Here is a 24,077-nt window from a genome sequence, read left to right on the forward strand (position 1 = left end):
TATAAAAACAGATGTTTTCCTGAATCTTTTGTGTACATCTGGTTGGTCCACAATGACCAAAATTCTCATGTATACAAGTAATTAAAGTATCAATACATTGTTCTGTGATGAACATAGTTTCCAATCATCTGAATCAACCTTATGTCTCCTGAATAAAATACCCATGTGTACCTTATAATATTGTTCTGTCTTTTGTCCTCCTTTCTTACCCAATATGCTCTTAACCAATTTCCAATTTTGATCATGATTTCGATACCTGTGGATGTATTTGCATGAAGGTAACCTAGACAAAGCATCAGTGACTACATTGTCTGTGCCCACAATGTATCTGATTTTATAATTGAGTTGCTGTAAAAACAAGGCCCAGTGAGTAATCCTGTTACTGTACAGATTACACACCTGAAGATAACAATGCTTTGTGATCAGTATAGATGATGACTATGTGACCTAGTAGATAATTTTTAAACTTATTGAATACCCAATGTACAGCCAAAAGTTCTTTCTCAGTTACAGTGTATGTCTTTTAATGCTTCTTCAATACTCTGCTAGCAAATTTAAGAGACCTATGTTCATTAACACCATCAATTTCAATCTCATGAAATAAATGAGCAGCCAAACCAATATCACTGCTGTCTGTCACAATACAAAAAGAAAGAAAATCTGGTCTGAATGATATCTGATTTTGACATAACTGTCCTTAGAACTCATCAAAAGCATCCTGACATTCCTGATTCTAATCCCAAATGGTATTATTCTTCAAAAGTTCACACAGGCATGAAGCATTCAAAGGTTTACTGCTACAAAATTTTCTAAGCACTCCAGTTAACCCAAAAAAGATTTAAGCTGTTTTTTGTTGCAAGAAGCAGGAAAATTAGCAATAGCATCAAGTTTCTCTTTGTGAGGTGCAATTCCTTTCTTAGATACATGTCCTAAAAATTTAACTTCTTCCATACAAAATTTACATTTTTAACAGACCTCTTCCTTCCTAAATTTCCACAGTCTATAAGTTGTCCTACTCCTTTGTCCACATGCTGACTTTAGGTACTACAGGAGGTTCAAATTTATAGTCAGAGGTTGTTAACAAGTACGAACAGTGTTGGTACTTAGCTGTTACAATGATCTCTTCATTATTGTCTTAATAGTGTATCTTGGCGTCGTTAAGTCTAGGAGTGATTCCACTGAGAGGTTCCCGCAGTTTTCTTTATGTTAGGATGAGACTAACAGGTTTGCTCGGTAACATGGTATTTTGTTTTTTAGAGAAAAAGTTATTTTAGTTTATGCACATCACATATTTAATAAATCTCACATTTAACACTTCTACACCAATATAAACTAACACATAGTCTTCCGCCATATCTGTATCACCACCTCACCCAACCGACGCTAGATATAAAAAGACCGCGAACCTCATGTTCCAAAGATCCACTTCCTCCCCGCATGACCAAAGATAACAGTCTCTTTGAGTTGTTCAACTTGAAGTCAAAGACAAAATTTACATAAAATATTACATGTAAAGAAATTACAGAAATAAATGATTTTATGTTCTTTTATACACTTACCTATTTTCGAAGTCATACCTTCTGATCCACCTCTGAAAACACATCTCTTAACGGATCGAAATGTTATTCCCAAGTCTTTTGAGTGACCAAAATGTCATCAACATACACAATTTTGAACTCACTACACTTCCCAAGACAGAATCCAGTGCTCTTATAAAGTGAGCTGCAAATACATTTAGCCCAAATGGCACCACACAGTATTGTAAACACTTACCTCCATACAAAAATGCAGTATACTTTCTAGAATTAATTTCAAGTGGGATATGATGAAATACAGAGGTCAAGTTCAAATTTCTCATGTATTTTACATAATCAAATTTGTGTAACAGCCTGTCCATGTTCTCAGGAAGGTCATTCTCTCTGATAAGAAACTTATTAAGATGTCAGAATCCAAAACAATTCTCACTCCACCATTTCTCTTATTTACCACAACTAAAGAATTATTGTAAGCACTCCTACTTCTCTCAATTACCTGCCACATTTCCATTTTCTGAATTTCTTTCTCAGCATCTTTTCTTTTTGAAAATGGTATATTATACAGCTTGAGAAAGAAAGGTTGATGGTCTGTAAGGTAAAGCATGCACTGATAGCCTCTCACTTTCCCTGGTCTTTCACTGAACACATTTATGAACTCCAATAACAAATTCCTAAGTTGTTCTTTTTGTTGGTCACTAAGGGTTGCAGCTTCCCTTACTTTAGAATCTACTACACTTTCAAAATCTTCGTTCTCTGTCTTGTCAAAATCTATATCATCATCAAACAATTGGTAATCACTTTGGTTCACAATGTTTTACAAATAGTTACTAGTTTCCCCACAGTTTAAAATACAGAAATTAGTTTTCTTGTAAGTATTAATTTTGGTTTCCAAGGTAAACAATTCTTTAGCATTCCATCCAAAACAAGCTTCAACTATCACTATCCAATCCATACCGAGAATTATATTGTCTTCCAAACTAGGGATCACTAAGCATTCACGTTCAAAGCTTTTGTCTTCTATACTAAAAGTACCTGAGAGTTTACCAATTTGCTTTGCTTACCTGTAGCTTCTTTTATCTTTACACCTACAATGAGCATTTCCACTAAATTCTTACTATACTTGATCTTGTCTCAAAATTGTTCAGATATACCACAAATCAGGCTACCTGTATCAATAAAACAGTTACCTTCTGACTGATCAATCTTTATTTTAAAGTAAGGACACCCAAAATCTGAATCGTCTTTTTTTTTTCAGACACCTCATGAAAAAATCACTCTCAGTTTCATCAAATGCTACATCCACACTGTCTTTACATGGTTTTTTCAACTTTAATGGTATCATGATATTACTTTGGTTACTCATGTCATTAAGTAAAGAAACACAATGAATGAATGGATTCCATAGCAAACCAACATCACTTGCTACAGAAGGAACACAAAATGGATTACTGTCAAAATTACACTTCCTGCTTAGATTTCCTTTCATCTGATTCCACCAAATGGGATACAAATTTTGACTAACCACAGCTAACTTATTCTAGAATGCACATTTATCTATGTTATGATCAATCTGGTCCCAAACAAACTTCAAAAATTTTTCAGCTTGATTCTCTAAGCTCACAGATAACTCACCTTTACTGTTGGGATCATTACTCTGCATGACATTAATGAAAAACTGTTTTGCTGGGACTGGTATTCCATGACTTTCACTTACTTTACCTGTATTGTAAACTTCATTCACAAACAACTCTGAAACTTCATTATTCTTAAATTTCACAAATACCTGATGCTCATCATCATCATATTCCTCCACAATTATTTCATCAATAACATTACTAACACTACAAGTCTCATCTCCGTGAAAGTCACTTACCTCACCTACATTCATTTGCAATAAGCCACACGTCTCACCCTTACCAACCTTAGTTGTTTCACAGCCCTCATTCATGTCTACATAAAAAATATCACCTAGTTCAGATCCAATACAGTTATCACCTGATTTACATACATCAATAACACTGTTTTCTGACAAAGAGAAGAAATCATTAGTACATACTACATCAAAATTCTCACTACTCTCTCATTCTGGTTTGTGATTAGCACCTACATCACCATAATTAACCATAGTATTCCAAAACTTTTGATCAAAACATAAATGAGAAATCTGATATTCTTTGTGTTTAGTTTCAGATACATGTGACATATCATTAACACTGTTATTATTGTCTAATTGCAATTGTAACTTGGGGGTCCTGTGCTAATTGTGTTTCTACTACTTTTAACAGAAAACTGTTCCCTTTTAGGGAAGTATTATGGATTGAATATGTACCAAATGATGATCTGCACACAAATGATGGTGGAGTGCCATGAAGAACTCGGTACTATCTAATATAGGGTCATAATTGAAAATTATGTGAATACAGTTAACCATGAAAGGTGGGCAAAAAATTAAGTACAAAAATTCAAGTATTGAATTGGTGGAACACTTAGAAGAAAGCTTCCATTATTGATCCTTAGTAATAGGAAGAGACGTCAGACGGTCGGTTGTAGACTAGAGTGGATTAATCACAGTGATGCACACGGAAGATATTTTCAGATAACAATCTCACTTTGTACATGTACACATCATCAGCAGGCATTTAGAAGATTAATTCTGCAATTCTCTTGATAGATAGGATGGCCATTAGAGTGCATTAGTCTTGTGCATGTTTGGTGTTGTTACTAGGCATGGTGTGGCGTGTAAGGGGCATGAACAGCATAAGATACTAAGTGATCACTGTGAAGGACACAGAGATGCTGCATACAATGCTATCAGCACCTGAGGGAATGTGAAACGGGGCCTTATTGTAGACCTCCATTTGGCTACCTGGTTTAAGCTTGAAATATCCATATTTGTGGGGCATTTAGATTTGATACCCTTCCCAACCAAATCAGTGCATACATCCAGGCGAGGTGGAGGGGGGGATGCAGTGTCATACTGATAAATGGGCTTATACTGCCAAGTTTTCTTAAATTTAACTCGATTTTGTAATCACTGTAATAGCTTCGCATACCATTTCAACCTATGAAGTGCTCTACTTTTCTTTGATCAGACAATGTGTATAATTCTTGTTCCATAGATCTGTAGTGAGGAGATACTCAAGGGTGCAGAATGTGTTACAGAACAGTAATGCGAATTTGTTTAAATGCTGATAGACTTTCTGTAGATACTAAGTGTAATGGTCCTCATTGCCATGTAGTAGTCATTTAAAAGGCAATAACAAACTTGTCGCAAAAACATCTAAATGTACATTACAATAGGATGCATATTAAAATTCTTAGGCTATTGTAGCCATGTCTCATCAAACAGAAAAGCATTTGGCTGGTTATTTATATTTACCACATTACTGCACTGAAGATATGTGATATGTGGAAATAAAACTTTATGTAACACTCAAGTTGTTTGAAATTCTTAATAATGTATACCTTAATTGACTCTAATAAGAAATTTGTCAGTGGAGTAGAAGGAGTTGGCCATCAATAAATCCTTTAGGCTCCTCTTAAACCGAAATTTTATGAATAATTAAACTTTGTATGGCTTCTGGCAAGTTACTGAAGATGTATGTTCCAGAACAATTGACACCTTTCTGGTACACAGTAAATTATTTACTAAGATTACTCTTATGTATGAAATTGATCTCATGAATTAAGTTCTTGGTTTGAAAAAAGATAAATAATTTACTACAAATTTTCTTGAAGAATGAATATATTGGAAAGCCATAGCTGGTATTGCCAGTTCCTCACACATGCATCTGTAGAATTTTCTTGAGCTCACGTCACTAATAATTTGTATTAAACACTTTTGAACTGCTAAAATTACAGCTTGGATTGGTAAGTTACCCCAAAAGACAACCCTGCTTTTCATTATGGAACGGAAGTAAATGAAGTACACAAGCCTTTTATAAATTTTTAAATATCCCATGTGTAACAAAATCAGCATTGCAAATAAAGATTTGTTCGGATCCTTAAGCAGTTCTGTCGTGTGTTTCTCATAAATCAATTTATAATCAAGCTGTAATCCCAAAAGTTTAATACTACCATCTTGTTCACTCTGCTTGTCATCATATTTTTGACATTCGCTGGGACAAAACAAGTTCTGAACAGCTTATTATATGTCCTAGTGGTACAGAATTAGCTATGAACCATTTATTAATGTCTCTGAAATTTTCATTAACCAATCTTTCTAAAATTATACTTGATCTACTATTTATCGTAATATTTGTGTAATCTGCAGACAAAATTAACCTATCCCGGTGATACTCATGGAACATCATTATTACACACAAGAAAAAACTAAGGGTTGTAAGATGAAGTCTCGTGGAATACCATACCCACTTGGATGATGCTTTGTGAAGAAATCCTTTCTGTTGATGCTCTTTGTTCCCTGTCAGAGAGACACAAATTGAACGCTAATCCATTATTCTAATCTACCACTACATGTACATCCATAATCTGCAATTGACTGTGAAATGCATGCACAGGGTACTTCCCATAGTACCATTTATTACACTTCTTCTCCTTTCATTCATATATGGAACATGGGAAGAATGATTGTTTAAACATCTCTGTGCACATTAGTCTAATCTTGCCCTTGCAATCCATACATGAGCGATATGTAAGAGGTCGTTGTATATTCTTGGATTTGTGATTTGAAGCTTGTTCTTGAAACTTCATAAGTAGGCTTTTTCTAGATAATTTTCATTTATCTTCAATCATCAGTCATTTCAGAATCTTCAGCATCTCCATGACAATCTCCCATAGGTCAAATAAATCTTTGTGCTGCCTTCCTCTTTATGTGTTCAATACCCCCTGATTCTCCTATTTCATATGAATCTCTCACCCTTAAGCAGTATTGTAGTGTGGGTTGTACAAGTTTTTTGTACGCAGTCTCTTTTGTACGCTGGTTGTATTTCCCTAGTATTCCACTTGTGAATCAATGTCTGCCACCTGCTTTACTTATGACTGAGACTCTGTGATTGTTCTATTTCATATCCCAACAAATTGCTATGGGCTAGGTATTTGTATGACTTGTCTGATTCCAAATGTGGCCCCTTGATATTGTTGTCACAGGATCCTATGTATTTTCCATTTTGTGAAGTTACAATTTTACATTTCTGAACATTTACAGCAAGTTGCCAATCCCTATGCCCCTTTGAAAACTTGTCAAGATCCAAGTGAAAATTTGTGTAACTTTTTTCAGAGAATTCTTCCTTATAGATAACCTCATCATCTGCGAAAAGTCATAAGTTACTATTAATATTGTCTGGAAGGGCATTAATATATAACATGAGCAGCAACAGTCAAAACACACCTTTGTGGAGGACACCCAGGATACTTCTACATCCATCACTGGTTCTCCATTCGAGATAACGTGCTGCATTCTCCCTACCAAAAGATCCTCAAACCTCACTAAGTTTACTTGATACTTTTGATAATAAGTGTAGATATGGTATTGAGTTTGATTGCATTTCAGAAATCAAGAAATACTTCATGTACCTGACTGCCTTGATCTATGGATTTTTGGGATCTAATGTCATACAAAGAAAGTTGGGTTTCACTTGATGAATGTTTTCAGAATTGATGCAGGTTGCATAAGGAAGGTCATTCTGTTTGATATATTTCATTACGTTTGACTACAGAATATGTTCTATTATTCTACAACAAAGGGGTGTCAAGGATTTTCTTTAGCTATATTATGTATGTTTACAGTTCAGTGATAACTTTCATAAATGTTGGGTTCATTTTCTGAACTAACATATAAACCAATCTCCAGTCAGAGAGACTTTTACAAGCAGCCCTAAAACTCAAACCAAGTCAAAACCACAATTTGCTTTATGTATCATCATCAGCAAACAACAGTAGTTTCGATATTAGGTAGGTGCTTTGATGGAATACTTTTTAAGCAAGTCCGAACTTGCTTGAAAAGATTAGCTTCACCCACCCTGACAATAGAGCTGTAGGATACAGATGACACTGCTTCTACAGGTTATGAAGTAATGGCCAGATGTGGTAGGCAAAGAGACAGCAAGCTCTATCACTGCAGAGCTGTGTCACTGGTTGAGGGGCATGTAATGCCATTAGGTGAGGATCAGTCAGTGGTCTGTACAGTAGAGCCAGAGGCAGGGCTAATTGTGCTGGGGCAGTTATCTGAGACAGAGTTTTGACATTTGCTTCCAAAGTGTGCCTTTATTGGAGAAGGAGGTTACATTCTGTGGAATAACCTTCTTGTATCTTAACTATTGGTGACACAAGGCTTGTGAAAGGGCTAACTATTCTATCCACTGAGAATCAAATTGTGTATGAAACATTAATGCTATAAAACATGTAAACGCATATTGTTAATAGCATCAGTGAGATGCTTCTATGTTCATTAACATTTCACACGAGACCTTATGATGAAAACTCGCAGAGTTACACTATTTAGACTAAATATACCATTACTTCAGTCAATAGAACTTCAATTACTATTACATTAATATAGCTACAAAAACAGAAACTGTTTCAAACAATTACTACTGTCAAAATCTATATCCAGCAAAAATATCTCAGTGATTCACTAAACAGTTCAAATGCTACTACATCAATTAAATATAAACAATATGCAAGTTCTGCTAGGATGATGTAGTTCAGACACATCCATATAGTAGAAAGATTATGGATGCAAGGCTGATTTCATGGTAAAATAACCATTTGATGGACATATTGATTATTAAAAAGGGTGTGTAATATGTCAAATTTATCAACAAGTGTGTGAAGAGATGCTTCAGAATGTCATGCCATATTACTCAGTAGAATAATATCTAGATATGTTTACCTTACTTGATTTATTTTTTTATAGATTTATAGATTTAGCATTCTTGTTATTGAAAGAGAATGAGCAAAAATAGAACCAATCATAGTAGATCAAACTAACAAGCATGGAAAGACAAAAATAATTTACTTTTTGTCTACATTTTAATTAATGACCATTTTCTTAATTTTACATGGATCTGTTGAAGCAAGTCATTAGTGAGGTGGAAGTGAGCCCATTTGTGATGGTGTGTCCCATTGCAGATATTTTTAACAGCTTTTGCTCTCGGAGGATGTCAGGCCACTTTTGTGGCAGCAGAGATTCAGCCTCAGGACTTGGTAAAATTGCACTGTAACACTGAGAGGATAATTGCTTGCCTCAACTTAGAAATTTCCGTGGGTGTCACTATTGGACTTTTAAGAGTCAAGCATCATATATTCTTTTTGGACTTTGAAATTTTTATCAGAGATTCTCTTTATGTAGACAACTGCCTAATATGGTCCTGATACTGTTTTATCAGGCAACAGAAATTGAACTTTGGCTTTATAAATTGTTATGAAACATATGCTGACTAGGTATTTCAAAATCAGTTTGTGTAATTGGAACTTGACATATACCAATTGAACTTGAGGACTTGCAGTCAGTTATAATTAATAACAGTTATTTGGCCGGCATTGTTTGCAAATTTACAGTTAATAAATAAATGATGTTATTCATTGAAACTAACCATGCTGTGCCACCTGCAGTTGCAAGTTGTGTGCTAATACTTTTCCTATAGGTACTTTGACTAATAATTTGTAGACTACAAGGATCTACAGCTGAGAAAATGTTTGAATGGAAGTGTACATGATCTGATTACACAATATCCACAATGAGCCATCTGCAATCAGTTCAGAATCACATGTTCCCAGAATGATTTTTCACTCTGCAGTGAAGTTTGTGCTGATGTGAAGCTTCCTGTCGGGTTAAAACTGTGTGCTGGGCCATGTCCTTGAACTTAGACACTTTGTCTCCTGGGTACCGTACAGTTGCTATGGTCACCCATCCTTTGCCAGCTCTATTCTGATCATTATTTTGTAGAGTGAAATTAAACACTTCACCACAAAAACACAAGGGCCATGCAAAAACACCTGCCTATTAACACTATTAACATTAATATCAATGTTGTCTAAAGCTTTATAAACTTTGTGGCGTGAGTGCATCCTCCTCATGGTTGAATGGATGTGTACACGGTCTGATTACACACTATCCACAATGAGCCATCTGTAATCGGTTCAGAATCACATGTTCCCAGAATGAGTTTTCACTCTGCAGTGAAGTTTGTGCTGATGTGAAGCTTCCTGTTGGGTTAAAACTGTGTGCTGGGCCATGTCCTTTAACTTTAGACACTGTCTCCTGGGTACCGTACAACCTGTGTCAAACCTGGGTCCTTAGGCTTTCATGGAGAGATGCTATACTGACTGATCTCACTTGCCCTCACAGCTTTACTTCCACCTCTATCATATCTTCTACCTTCCAAGCTTCAAAAAACCCTCCTGGATACATTGTGGGACTACTACTCTTGGAAGAAATGTAACTGTAGAGATGTGGCATAGCCAAAGTCTAGGGGATGGTTCTCAGAAGGAATTTTCACTCTGCAGTGAAATGTACAGTGATCTGAAACTTCCTGGCAGATTAAAACTATGTTACAGACTGGTACTCAAACCTGGGACCTTTGCGACTTTTGCAGACACCACTCTACTAACTCAGCTATCCAAGAGACTAATGGCTCATCCTTGCAATGTTTAATCTGCCAGAAGTTTAAAATCAGTGCATACACTGCTGTGAAGTGAAAATCAGTTCTGAAAACAATCCCAAGACTGTGTCTAAGCCACATTTCTGCAGTAACTTTTTTCCTGGAGTTCAATATTCTATTCCCATCAGAGGGTATGCAGCAGAAATTCTGTGGGGTGTGGGAGGTAAGAGATGAGGTACTGATGGAAGTAAACCTGTGAGGGTGGGTTCTGAGTTTTACTTACATTGGTCATCAGTAGAATATTTATCTGTGAAAGACCAAGGCTACAAATAAATATAATCAATGATCTTGAGGCAGCCAGCACCCCTCATTTTCTACTTGTGGATTGTGAGAGAAGCTTCTTTGTTAATGTGCTATTCAAATGGCAAAACTCTACATTTCCAACCATTTAACAGGGGCAGTAATGATAATATTTGTGGTAACCAAATTAACATAAAACATCTCAGTGTCAAGAAATGAGTTAAACTAACTGCACATAATGCGAACTTTGATTCCATCTCTAACAGTTTTGTCATCTACGCTGTGTTAATCTGTAATCTTCCTTCTTTACTAATCTCACTCAAGGCAAATTGTTCTGTTCATGCAAATGTAAAATAAAGATGCAAATAGCAAGTTCCAGAAAAAAGTATATTTCTGCCATCAGCTGTACAATTGTATGCTTATTCTATACTGGTTTCAATTGCTACAATCATATTCATGGGAGAAAAATAGTCTACATCAATGGATCAAAAATACTTTTTCATCAGTATGACCCAACCAAATGTAGAATATACGTAACTCTCATAATAGTCTGTCATAACATAGGCCATAAAACATGCTGTGCCGTGGCACAGATACAATAATGCATACTTGGTGATCCATAAACTTGCTGGCTGTAATTGCACCAAGGCAAAGCACAATTATATGGACCTTGTTAACACAGGCTATTAGTACAGTTATGTATGTTCCACACTTGGTTGGGTCATATTTAATGTAATCGTATTTTTCATCCATTAGTGTACTCTGTTTTCTCCTATGAAGATACTATAGTTATTTAAATTGGTAGAGAATAAACGTACAATTGTACATCTAGTGGCTCAAATATACTTTTTTTCAGAATATCTAATAGCATATGTCTTCTAGAAGCCTTCGTGACCTCAAAATAGCTTATTTTCTCTGTTCAGTCCTAATGCTGTACCTCGTTGGTGAAATGAGACTTTACCACATTTAATACTAGTATTTGGCACTATTGCAACATACATTGGATGTTAATTAAGTTAGAAATTTTTTCCATTATAAGTAACTAATTCATATGACAAAAATTAGGATTAAATTATTGACATAACATGATCAGCAACTACTGCTATGGAATTAATAACTTTTTTCACATATCGTGCATCAAGAGATAGCAGATGACAGTACCTGCTAGAATTCTTGAACTTTATGAAATGACAGTGTTCAAGTCCAGTAGATTTATGCATTTAGTGGGTTAGTGCAGTACTAAATGCCATACACCACTGGAACCTAATGTATGACATTTTAATTCTGTGTAATTTAAATAATCACCTTCACCTTCTTTTTGGTATGGTGTATTTAGTTTGTATCCCTCTGACTGCATATGTTCAACTTTTGTAATGTGGAAATACTACTTAGACTAATATATCACCTTCACAAGTAGTGTGCATGGATCTCTAATGTTTTCTGTTATTAAGAAAAGTGTACATGTTCAGATGATTATTTCTCATTTAACTAATTTTTCCCTTTCTCTCCAGTTTTTCTTGCATGTAGTGTCTCTCTCTTTTGTGTCTCTTTTATTATACAGGGTGTTTCAAAATGAATATATGGCTTTAAAAGCTTTCTAGCATTTATTACATTCAGTTCACAATTATAAATAATACATCAAATGAAAGAGCAGCTTAAATATTTTTGTTTGTGTACCACTGCACAAATGGAAGAGTATGGAGCCACCAAGTGAGTGGAGAACATGTTGAGCAAGTGAAAGAGACTTTCATGAGCAGCCCCAAGATATCAGTTTGCTAGGCCAGTCGTAGTGAACTAGCAGTTCCAGTAAGTTATGTATGGAGGCTTTTAGCAAGATACTTTCAACTACATCTTTATCATTTGCAGTTGTTACAGACGTTAAAGCCTACAGATCCACGGTTTACATCCAACTTTGCAAACTAAATTTTACTGCATGACGATGAAGATTTTCTGAATACTGTCGTCTTCAGTGATGAATTGACATTTCACCTAAGTGGAAAAGTCACCACACATAATGTGCACATCTTGGAGCCACTAAATCGATGGTACAGATGCAGTAAGGTTCTCCTAGATTAAATGTTTTATCTGTCATATCGAGGCGGGAAGCTTATCCAACTGGAAGAATGTGAAATACAGAACTTTACTTGGCAGCAAGATGGTGTGCCACCTGCCTGTCATAACTCAGTACACAGTTGATTAAACGACTTTGTGCCTGACTGCTGAACTGGCCACAGGGGGTCGGATAACAGAGACTGTTTTGCATGACCTCCATCTTCACATCCAATCTGACGCCATGCGATTTTTACCTTTGAGGATTCATAAACCATCATGAGTAGTGTCTCTGCTACCATCTGATCTAACCAACTTTCAAAATAGCCTTGTTGCACTGATCATGACATTGGAACAACTCTCATATTGACTAGATGTGATATAAATGGTGTTCATATTGAATACTTGTAAGAAAAACGGTGTGAGTTGCTCTTTCATTTGATGTATTATTTATAATTGTTAGTTGAATGTAATCAATACTCCAAATCCTTAAAACCCATATATTCATTTTGAAATACCCTGTATATTCCCAGTCATCTTTATTTTGCGTACCACCATCTCAACCACATGTAGCTTATCAAATTTTCAGATCTCATGGTAATGTAAACAATTCAGTTTTCCACTGGACCATTTCCAGAAAGTATCCCTTGGCACGATGACCTGGTTGGTGTTTACAGTGAGATTTTTATATCTGTAAGCTGTACCATTCTCTTTTCTTGCAACTGTATCCTATCTTCCCCAGTAGGAGACCCTTAGTTATGAAAGCTGAAATTTTTATATCATGCTATACATTTCTACCTGCTGCTGCTGCTTGGTGAGTATTTCTTTTCTTGAGCTATGTAGCAACCCTGTGATGATTTTCTTTAGCTATATTATGTATGTTTACAGTTCAGTGATACTTTTCATAGATTTACATACCTTTTTCTGTACTTTGTAACTACATTTCTTTGTTTATCTAAGTATCTTACTCCAGTTATATTTCAATGAAAGTAGTAAGTAACAAGGAAAACACATGTTGTAAATTTATAGTATTGCCATTGGTAGTTGTAATTATAGTGCTACACAAAATGTACAATGGCATTTTTTAATCAAAGTTATTCTCCCAGTACATATTATGGATACATTATAAATATTTGTTTTATGTTTCCATAGGAGGGCCAGATGGTTACTCGCATGATAAATTCCCAGTTAATGTATGGCTATGAATACCTGGGCAACTCACCAAGGCTTGTTATAACGCCACTCACTGATAGATGCTACAGGACACTGTTTGGTGCCTTACATCTACATTTAGGTAAGTGCCATCAAACAAACTTTTTCTGCACTCTCAGTGGGTTTAATTCTAATTTTCTGCACAGATTTTTTTATAACACAAGTATATCTTTAAGAACAAATCTTTATGTTACTAAATTTGATAATCATGGTTGTCATGGAAGTTTGGTTTAGGATACAAAATGTACCATAGGGATATATTATTTCTTTAAGGAAAAAGTAAAAAATATGGATTACAGTTAAGTGATTTCATGATTTCAAACCCTATCACACATTATGTGTAATGGATTTAGTGGAATAACACTGGTTAATAACCTCATTCAAGCTGCAGAATTCATAAGTATCATAATGTACTGCCATTTTTCCTGAGCCATCTATGACGTTGGATATGCAGCAGTTTTAGAATCATTTTATTTTGGATCCATCTGAGCTTCTGTTCCAGAGATTAAGGATCCATTGCAAAACATGGATATTAAGGACTTAAGGACCTCTTGAGTGATTGCATGGTCTCCTTGAAGAAGCCACTCACTGTAAAGCTGTAGCAGGTTAGCATTGAATAGTTTGTCACTCAACATCATTACTTCAAGCTGTGAGGTCATGCTGCTTCTCTTTAGCAAATAGCACAATATAATTGCTTGTCCTCAGCAACATAGGCATTGAGTTTGTGAATGCCAAACATTTAATTTTCACCATTTATGGTACGAACTATGTCTCCAAGGCAGGAACTTATGACATGGAATAAACCACCTGATCAGTAGGTAACACGAACATGGTATGATGTTTATTGACATTCCAGCTTACAGATACACTGTGTCCATCCCTCTCTTGATACATGCACATAATTAAAACATACATCCAAACAGTAGTTCATCTGATATATTCCAAAAATAAACTTTTTATCATGGTGGTAATCATTCACCAGTTCAAAAAATGCTTGTACAACACATCACTCCATCAAAGTGATATGTTACATTATATACAGTTCTGTATTTGCACAACACATTTACATATGGACATGTCTGAAAATAAACATATGCCTTGCACTTGATCATTTTACCGTGCCAAAGGAAACTGTAGGGGTGTCTGGAGCTGGTTCACTTGGAGTGTGGTACATCTCGGTCTCAAAGTCTGGACTATGACTTAACAGTGCTCACTTCCTGGATTTGGGAACAGTTGGTCTGCACCTCAATTGTTCCTTGTTATTTGTTGGTGTTGCTTTAGGATGTCTACCCACATGATTGACATGAACTGAAATCAAGTGAAAAGGCAGCTGTAATGACTGGTGACAGCGGCTCCAAGAATGAGTGTGGTCATTTGCAGTATTTTCTAAACTTTCTGACCTGACTCTCCTTTAACACTACATTGCTCAGATCTCCATTCCAATAATGTACTATGATTGTGTAATTTTGCTTTCTGAAGGAATGACTGATGAATTCACTGTTTCACTCCCTTCTATGCCTCCTTTAGTATACGAGGGCGGTTCAGAAAGTAACCTCCGATTGGTCACAGTGCGGGTTGTGGGTGGAGTAGCGACGCCATCTGTGCATTCACGCACTCAACAGGTCAGTCGGCATCAAGCCGTGGTCGAGTGAACGTCGTACCTGCGCTAGTTTAGTTTTTGTGGCAGTTTGAAATGTGTGCTGCAATAGAAAACCCCGCCAAATGTGAAGTGCGTGCTGTCATAAGGTTTTTTACAGCCAAAGGATATTCTGCAGCAGCTATTCATCGTGAGCTTTGTGCCATGTACGGACCAAGAGTTATGAGTGAAGGAGTTGTCCGTGACTGGGTACGTTTATTTAAAAGTGGACGAGAAAACATTCATGATGAAGAGAGGAGTGGTAGACCATCATTGGTGACTGACGAACTCGTTCAGACAGTTGATGCAAAAGTTTGTGAAAATCGACGTTTCTCAATGTCAGAGTTGTCTACTGGTTTTCCACAGATTTCTAAGACTCTCTTGTATGAGATAGTGACAGCAAGATTGGGTTACCGTGAGCTCTGTGCACGATGGGTGCCCAAAATTCTTACCGACCACCACAAAACACAAAGAATGGCCTCTGCATTAGACTTTCTGTCACGTTATGAGGACGAAGGAGAACCATTGTTAAACAGAATCATGACCGGTGACAAAACCTGGATTAAGTACGTGAACCCTGAGACAAAAGAACAATCAAAGATGTGGGCACATTCAAATTCGCCTACCAAACCAAGAAAAGCCTCGCAAGATTTTTCTGCCAGAAAACTGATGGCAACGGTGTTTTGGGATGCCAAAGGGGTGTTGTTGGTTGAATTCATGGAACGTGGTACGACCATTAATCAAGACGTGTACTGTGAAACAATAAAAAAGTTACGACGGGCTATACAGAACTAATGCCGTGGTATGCTGACTTCCGGTATCGTTTTTTTGCACGATAACGCCCGTCCTCACTATGCTCGCAGAACAACGGCCCTTCTTGAGTCCTTCAAGTGGGACGTTATCAACCATCCACCTTATAGCCCAGACCTGGCGCCAAGTGATTATCACCTCTTCATGCACTTGAAGAAATGGCTCGGGTCACAGCGGTTTGATGACGACGAAGAGCTCAAAGATGCGGTCACAGGCTGGCTCCAGGCACAAGCGGGTGATTTTTATGCAGAAGGAATTTCAAAGCTTGTGAAGAGATATGATAAGTGCCTCAATCGCTATGGAGACTATGTAGAAAAATAGTGCAAAGATGTAGTTGTAAGATGTATATATTAAAATATTTTTATTTAACTTGGTGTATTTTTTTAAATCAACTGGCGGTTACTTTCTGAACGGCCCTCGTACATACTAATTTTTGTAAGTGTTAATTGCTAGTTCCAGTGGTGGCCAAAGTCCAGGGGTGAATGGTGAATGTGTCCTCCTTCCATACAGGATTTCATACAGTCTAAGGCCAGTGGACATGAGCATTTTTGCATTGTCAGCACCACAGCATATAACAGACAAATGTCATAGGTATCACACTTGCTGCTCTCTTAGAGGCTAACCATCTTAATGACCAGTCTGTGGATTCACCAGATGTGTCCATTTCCAACAGAGTGTGCTAGTATAGTTCTAAGTAGTTCTAAGTTCAGTCATGTCCATCAGCCTACAAGTCTGATTAAGCAGTTCATTTCTAAAATTCATTCCTTGATCACTTATGGTGCTTAATGATAAACTAAGCTTCAGCATTCACTCTTTAAAAAAAATTTTAGCTGCAGTCTCATCTCTCTGACTTGGTATTGGTATCATAAGAAGGTATCTGAAAAGATGATCTAATGTGGTCCTTTGGTACTGTAGTCTTAGGTAATGGTTCAACAGGAACACACAATTCTATTCTTTCAAAGGATTCACTAGTCTCTGTCAGTTCTTGCAATTGTGCCTTGATTTTTCATTACAGTAATCATATTTTGTATTGTATTATACTTTTGATACAACCACAGAAGGAGATTTTACTCGTTGCCACCCTCAGCTATTTATAGTGCTCTGAGGGAAACACTATGAGAGGAGAACAATGAGAAAACTGAGAGACTGATAGTGATTGGTGACAAGAACACGTACATTGACAAATACTCAAATTTTCACAAACAGTTCAGCCAGCAGATCCTGAAGTTTAACTGCTATCAGAAGTTAAGGCTGGACAATAAACAGTTCTTATCCCATTAGAATGTTCACTGAAGACATGCTGGTGTGGACTTGCTAGAAGCATATGATGTGGTGTGATGTATACAAGTAGAAGGAGGTCTTTTTGATAATTGAGCTGCCTTTGAATTGCCCACTTTGCTGTGGTGCTGGTGCACATCACTTCTACTGAAACTCTTGGTGCAGCAATCACTGGGCTATATGCCATCTCTGGAGTGGGTTGTCAACCTATCAACACCTACAGTGCTGCATTATGGTGTGCGCTGTGCTTACACCGCCACACTCCCCCCCCCCCCCCCCCCCCCCCCGTCCCCCCTTCCCTCCCCCAGATGCCGCAGATCTCCTGGTCATCGTCTGATATGGTTGTGGTGTGAACTGATGGCAAGGGCTAGCTTTAGTGCAGATGCAGCAGATGGGATGGGAACCAGGACTGAAGCTGGCAACAGGCCTCTGTCCATGCACTGGCATTCTCCCTCAGCCCCTACAGGAACCCCTGGCAAATGGCAGGAAGGGCATACTCCTACATCCAGGGCCGGAGTGTTGATCGCCGGAGGGCACCCTTCAAAGAGGGGTGGCAGACAGTGGATAGCCACAACCCTAGCTCCAGGCTGCATGCTGAATCTGTAAAACAAAACACAGCAGCAGGCTGACAGAATCTCAGAGGACGAAGCTGGTTCCAGTGTCTTTTGAGCAGCGACCCTGTAGGGGAGAAACCAAGAACATGTTGTGTCAAAGGACATAGAGTACTGTGTCCTAGATCTGAAAATGAGAAACGTTTTACTGACCAGCAGATGAAGAAACAGGGTGCAATGCCAATGGCTCTGCAGGAGTTCAACTGGGGAGGTCCATCTTGAGGCATCACACAGTAGGTGGACAGAAACAGTTGCAAGGCTTGCTCCCATGAGTGAGTTCCACAGAACTGACTCATCCACACCTTGAACGTTCACACGAAAAGTTCAGCTCCACCATTTGAGTGCTGATGAAACGGTGCTGTGGTCACATGTTCAGTACCGTTGGCTGTGCAAAACTGTTCAATTTCCTGTGTGGTGAACTGAAGTGCACCATCTGACACTAACATTTCTGTGCATTATTTGACACAAACACTTCCTGCAAGCCGTTGATGCAAAAAATTGAAGTAAGTGTTCTAATAGTACTGGTAGACATCATAGAGTCCATTGGAACCACAAAGGGTAAATGACTGAAGGCACCCACTAAAATAAGCCATTGTGTGTTCCAGAAAGGTACAGCAAAATCATTGTGGATACATTTTGTTGGACCGCTGGCCCATGGTCATTCTTTTCTGAGGTGAAAATGCTAGTTACTCCATGCAAGCAGCGCAGCGTGACATCATGTCTTCAGTCTGGACATCTATCCCTGGCCAAGAACAATGGCTTCAAGCAAACTGCTTTGTCTTCACTATACCCTAGTGTCCCTGATGCAAAAACTTTAAAACATCCTGCTGAATGGTGCATGGGATGATGACCTGGGCCTGGTCATTCTTAGTGTTTAACTATAAAACACCATGCTGTACTGACAGGCTTGATGGTGACCCAAGTATTGATGTACTTGTGGATGAACTATGTCTTTCACTCTACTTGGCCACATTGTGCACAAGCAATTCAGCAAAATTCGTAAATATGTATCTACAGCTGTCACCTGTGCTATGAACGAAAGTCCATGGGAAAATTGTGAACTGTGGAACGATCCAGAACATCTACCTGACAACATAATGGTTCAGAGGAGTCAAACTGATCATCCTTGTCCACTGGTGACGTTGACAACACATCAAGATTCTGTAGTGGTAGTTCTGTAATTCAACAGCAGTAAAGACCATGGTGGAATAGGCTTGGCGTGGTGGAAGAGGGAAGTTAGTGGCCTATTATCCATGACCAAGCAGAACGTCCTTCCATAGAGTTAATGATGAAACCTGGTTACACCATAAATGATTGCCAGTGCTTCTTTTTCAATGTGACTGTAATTTGCCTAAGTCTTAGTCAGAAGTTTGGAGGCAAATTCTATTGGATGATCTGCTGATCTGACACGACGCAACAGAATGGCACATAGGCCAATAGAAGAAGCATCAACCACTAACACAACTGGTTTATTTGGATATAAATGTATGGAGTACATGTTACTACGTAGTGCCCATTTCAACTGATCAAAAGCCATCTGACATTCCTTGGTCCATGCAAATGGAACAGCCATAACTTGTGAAGCAGAGCTGCAATCAGAGAGGCATGAGGAATGAATTTGAAGTTGTTGTCCAGGTTGCCTAACTCTTCTTGCAGTTATTTTAGGGTTCTGGGACCCAGGAAATCTTTGATGGTGACATAAATGACGTGTCCGAGATATTACATTTCCATCTGGAAATAAGAGCATTCACCTTTGTGATGCTTGAAGCCTGCCAATAACAGTAATTGAAAAAGGCTCTTGAGACTGCCTAAAGGTTCTTCTGCAGAATGTCCATACATGACAGTGTCATCCAGGACATTTGAGCAAGATTGCCAGTGCTGAGGCACTGCTGAAGGGCATGCATTGAAGTTCTAATAGCTCGAGATGAGTGGTAATAACCAAAAATTTCTTTGCATAGTTATCCAAAGGCCATTGGAGGCAAGCATCCACCAAGTATGTGATGTTTGAAATTTTCCCGGCGTACTGATTGTTCCATAAAAACACGGGAGAACTGCCGTAAGTCAGTAACATCTAGCCACGATATTTCAGCACAAAGTCTTTTGGCCATCTTCAGGTGAGTACAGCTAGAGAAGTACTGCTGAATACGCGCTGAGCTCTGCTATTTAAAGCCAAAGGGGGCTGCATTGCGCATGCGCTGCGCATGTACTGTTTAGCGTGCACATTCACAACTCCGGGTGCTGCGCCTGGCGCCCTCCGTGGTGAAAACTTGGCATTTCGATATCAGATTGATCTTCATCTTTATACCGATAACTACGTTGACTACAAAGTTTCTCTACAATGGGGTTCCAAGCAGAATTTAACTGGTAACCACTATCTCGATTGATAAAAGAGTCTCGCTGTCTGACAATTTTATTTCTATGGATTCATTTATAATTGAACTCCAGAAATTTGATGTTTGAGCCACAATTTTTGTATCATTGTAATTCATAGAATGGCCAGTAGAAATGCAATGTTCAGCGATTGCGGACTTGGTGGGTTGGAGAAGGCGAGTATGCCGCTGGTGTTCCACAATACGTTCCTGCACTGTTCTTGTTGTCTGCCCTATATATGACTTGCTGCAATCACACGGAATTTTGTAGACACTTGATCTACATAGGTCCAGGTCGTCTTTAACGGATCCCACCAGTGATGATATTTTGGGAAGAGGGCGAAAGATGACTCTAACTTGATGCTTCCTCAATATTCTACCTATCTGTGACGAGATGTTCCCAATAAAAGGTAGATAAGCCGTTGACCAGAAGACCTCTTCTTCTTCCTTGTTGCGTCATTTGTAGGACTGCATAGCTCTGTTCACTTGGTTAGTTGAAAAGCCATTCATCAGGAATACTTTTTGCAGGTGTTTCAGTTCTGCTTGAAGACTGTCGACATCAGAAATAGTATGGGCACAGTGGATTAAAGTTTTAAGGACACCCACTGTTTGTGGCAGATGGTGGCAACTGGTAGCTTGCAGATACAAATCTGTATGGGTCGGTTTCCTATACACCGAATGACCAAGTGTGCCATCATTCTCGCGCCATACCAGAACATCTAAAAATGGCAAACAACCATCTTTTTCAGTTTCCATAGTGAACTTAATATTTTCATGTATGGAATTCATATGATGTAAAAATTCCGGTCTCGTGACCAAAAATCGGGCCCTTATATATCTTCACAATAATAGGAACTGAAACTACACATTTTCTGATATTTAATTTACAGAAATTAAAACTGAACCATACCTCATTCAATTAACTGAAAACTTGGAAAAATTCCATTTTTTTTAACGGTTTCTTCTACTACAAGAGTTAGGGTGAATTATTTATTTAAATCATGAAATTAACAGACATAGTTATGCAAACACCACTTTGACAAAACTGTTAATTGCTTGGTAATGAATTAAAGGCTGACTTGGCTAACATGTTTTTGAATAGAGTCAAATAGTTCCTTCACGGGTACTATTAGTTTTTCCACCAAATATTTATAACTAGTACAGAATTTATATTTGTTTATAGGTCAACAATAGAATTTAAGTTATGAAAAAAATTGCCGTGCGGGATTAGCCGAGCGGTCTAAGGTGCTCCAGTCATGGACTGTGCGACTGGTCCCGGCGGAGGTTTGGGTCCTCCTTCGGGCATGGGTGTGTGTGTCTGTCCTTAGGATAATTTAGGTTAAGTAGTGTGTAAGCTTAGGGACTGATGACCTTAGCAGTTAAGTCCCGTAAGATTTCACACACATTTGATTTATGAAATAATTACTAATTACACCCTATAACAAAAGATACTAACTAGTAATAGTTAAAATAAATTAGAAAATCAATTACATACATAAAACTAAGCACAAATTAATGATTGAATATAATAGAGGGAAACATTCCACGTGGGAAAAATATATCTAAAAACACAGATGATGTGACTTACCGAACGAAAGTGCTGGCAGGTCGATAGACACACAAACAAACACAAACATACACACGAAATTCAAGCTTTTGCAACAAACTGTTGCCTCATCAGGAAAGAGGGAAGGAGAGGGAAAGACAAAAGGATGTGGGTTTTAAGGGAGAGGGTAAGGAGTCATTCCAATCCCGGGAGCGGAAAGACTTACCTTAGGGGGAAAAAAGGCCAGGTATACACTCGCGCGGACACACACACATATCCATCCGCACATACACAGACACAAGCAGACAGGTTTACTTCTCCACTCAACTCTGAGTACTACTCTCATTCAATCAGAAAATTAAATCCTCACAAAAAGTTACCAAATAGTTTAACTGTCAGAATATTCACATCAGTCTAGCACCACAGTTATCAGTTAATCAGCAAAATTACTGTTCTTCATTCCAGTATTACCACTTTAAGCTCAAATTCCTTGGAACACAAATAGAAGTTTTCAGGTAACCTATAGATCCAATGGCATGTACCTCACTAAAATATTGCTCTTTCTGTTAATCTCTCATTCCCAGCTACAGTGTCATGAATTACACAATTTGCATAGTACCCACGTTGCATAGTTCAAAATTAGATCATCAATACAGTTACACCACATTTGTTTGTGTACAGTACTCTTTTGCATTAGTCATGTCTGTCAGCTCCATTATTTTACTTACCTTTCTTACCTCGTTAGCTAGTGGAGTGCATTCTCAAAAAATATTTCTACTACAGAGACAGGCTCCCTAACCATTAAGACCCTAACATTATTCATTATTTTGTTATTTCATTATTGCTTCATTAACTAAGAAATAAACACCTGCTCTGCTTAGCCAATGCAAAATTGAATCTACTGAAAAACAGTCCACAGTAACAGCGCCTTATTATAAGGCAAACATAACTCTCATTACTAATCAGGCAAAATTATCACTTAGAAAAACTATTATTTCACTGTATTCCGTCAAATTGCTTAAAATTATAGCCTGAAGGGCAAATTACATACAACTCTTGCTTATTCTTTCCACACATTACTTCTGGCAACTATGAGGGTTGAATGAAAAGTAATGCCTCCACCTTCGTTAATTGGATTTGGATAGGAATATTTTAATAAATCAAACACAGTAATAATACTTAGAATGTGATCTTTAATTACCAATATTCACTTTTGCACATAATCACCAGCTAATTAGATTCATTTCTGCCAATGATGAACAAATTTTCTGAAGATATCACGGAAGAATTTGACACTGTTTCCTCAACCACAGTCTCACAGTGATGTCCCCGCAGATAGCCTTTCGTTATCGGGAACAGATAGAGGCCAGACAGTGCTAAATCTGGACTGTATGGAAGATGCCATATGGTGGTGACATTCAGTCTCTGAAGTTCTGCTCTGGCGGCGTGTGAAGTGTGAGGTTTGGCATTGCTATGCTGCAGGAAAACATTTCCCTTTTCCTTTCAGACCCTTTTTAGGCATCATTTGCAGCATTGTGATGTAATGCTCTGAATTTATTGTTGTTCCATGATCAAGGAAATCATCATAGATAACACCATCTGTGTCCCAGAACACTGTGGCCATGATTTTTCCAGCTGAGGGCTATGTCTTGAATTCCTTTTTCTGGGGAGAGTGTTTGTGTTGATATCCTATAGACTGACGTTTCATCTCCGGGTCATAATGACATACCCACATTTTGTCTCCTGTCACGATTGAGTGAAGAAAGGTGTCACCTTCATTCTCACAACATGAGAGGAGTTCCTGGCAAATTTCAAGACTGAGTGCATTTCAGGAGTCAGCATCCAGGGTACCCATCATGCCCAGATCTTCCGATAGCCAAGCAAAGCAATAATCAGACCCACACTTTTTTGTGAAATTCCGATTTTGCTTGCAGTTTCTCTCTGACTGATACGACAATCATCCTGAATCAATCTGTTGACATTTTTCTTGTGAAACTCAGTGGTTGCTGTCACAGGATGTCCAACTCGTTGTTTGTCATGCAGGTCAGATGTTCCTGCCTCAACATCTTTAAACTTACTCGCCCAAAAATGCACAGTACTCACATCAACACAATCACCATAAACCCCTTTCATTCTCAGTTGAATCTCCTTTGGGGTGACACCTTCT

General features: G+C 37.9%; 1 protein-coding gene across 1 annotated transcript in view; it reads left to right on the top strand.

Annotated features, from left to right (window-relative positions):
* The window catches only part of LOC124596265 (dynein axonemal heavy chain 7), a 1,038,560-nt gene that overhangs the window by 365,253 nt on the left and 649,230 nt on the right, over nucleotides 1-24,077 (top strand). The window contains 1 exon segment of the mRNA XM_047135340.1: nucleotides 13,601-13,742. Within this exon segment, the coding sequence (XP_046991296.1) occupies nucleotides 13,601-13,742 (142 nt within the window).

This window comes from Schistocerca americana, chromosome 2, assembly GCF_021461395.2.
Source record: "Schistocerca americana isolate TAMUIC-IGC-003095 chromosome 2, iqSchAmer2.1, whole genome shotgun sequence".
Classification (NCBI taxonomy): domain Eukaryota; kingdom Metazoa; phylum Arthropoda; class Insecta; order Orthoptera; family Acrididae; genus Schistocerca; species Schistocerca americana.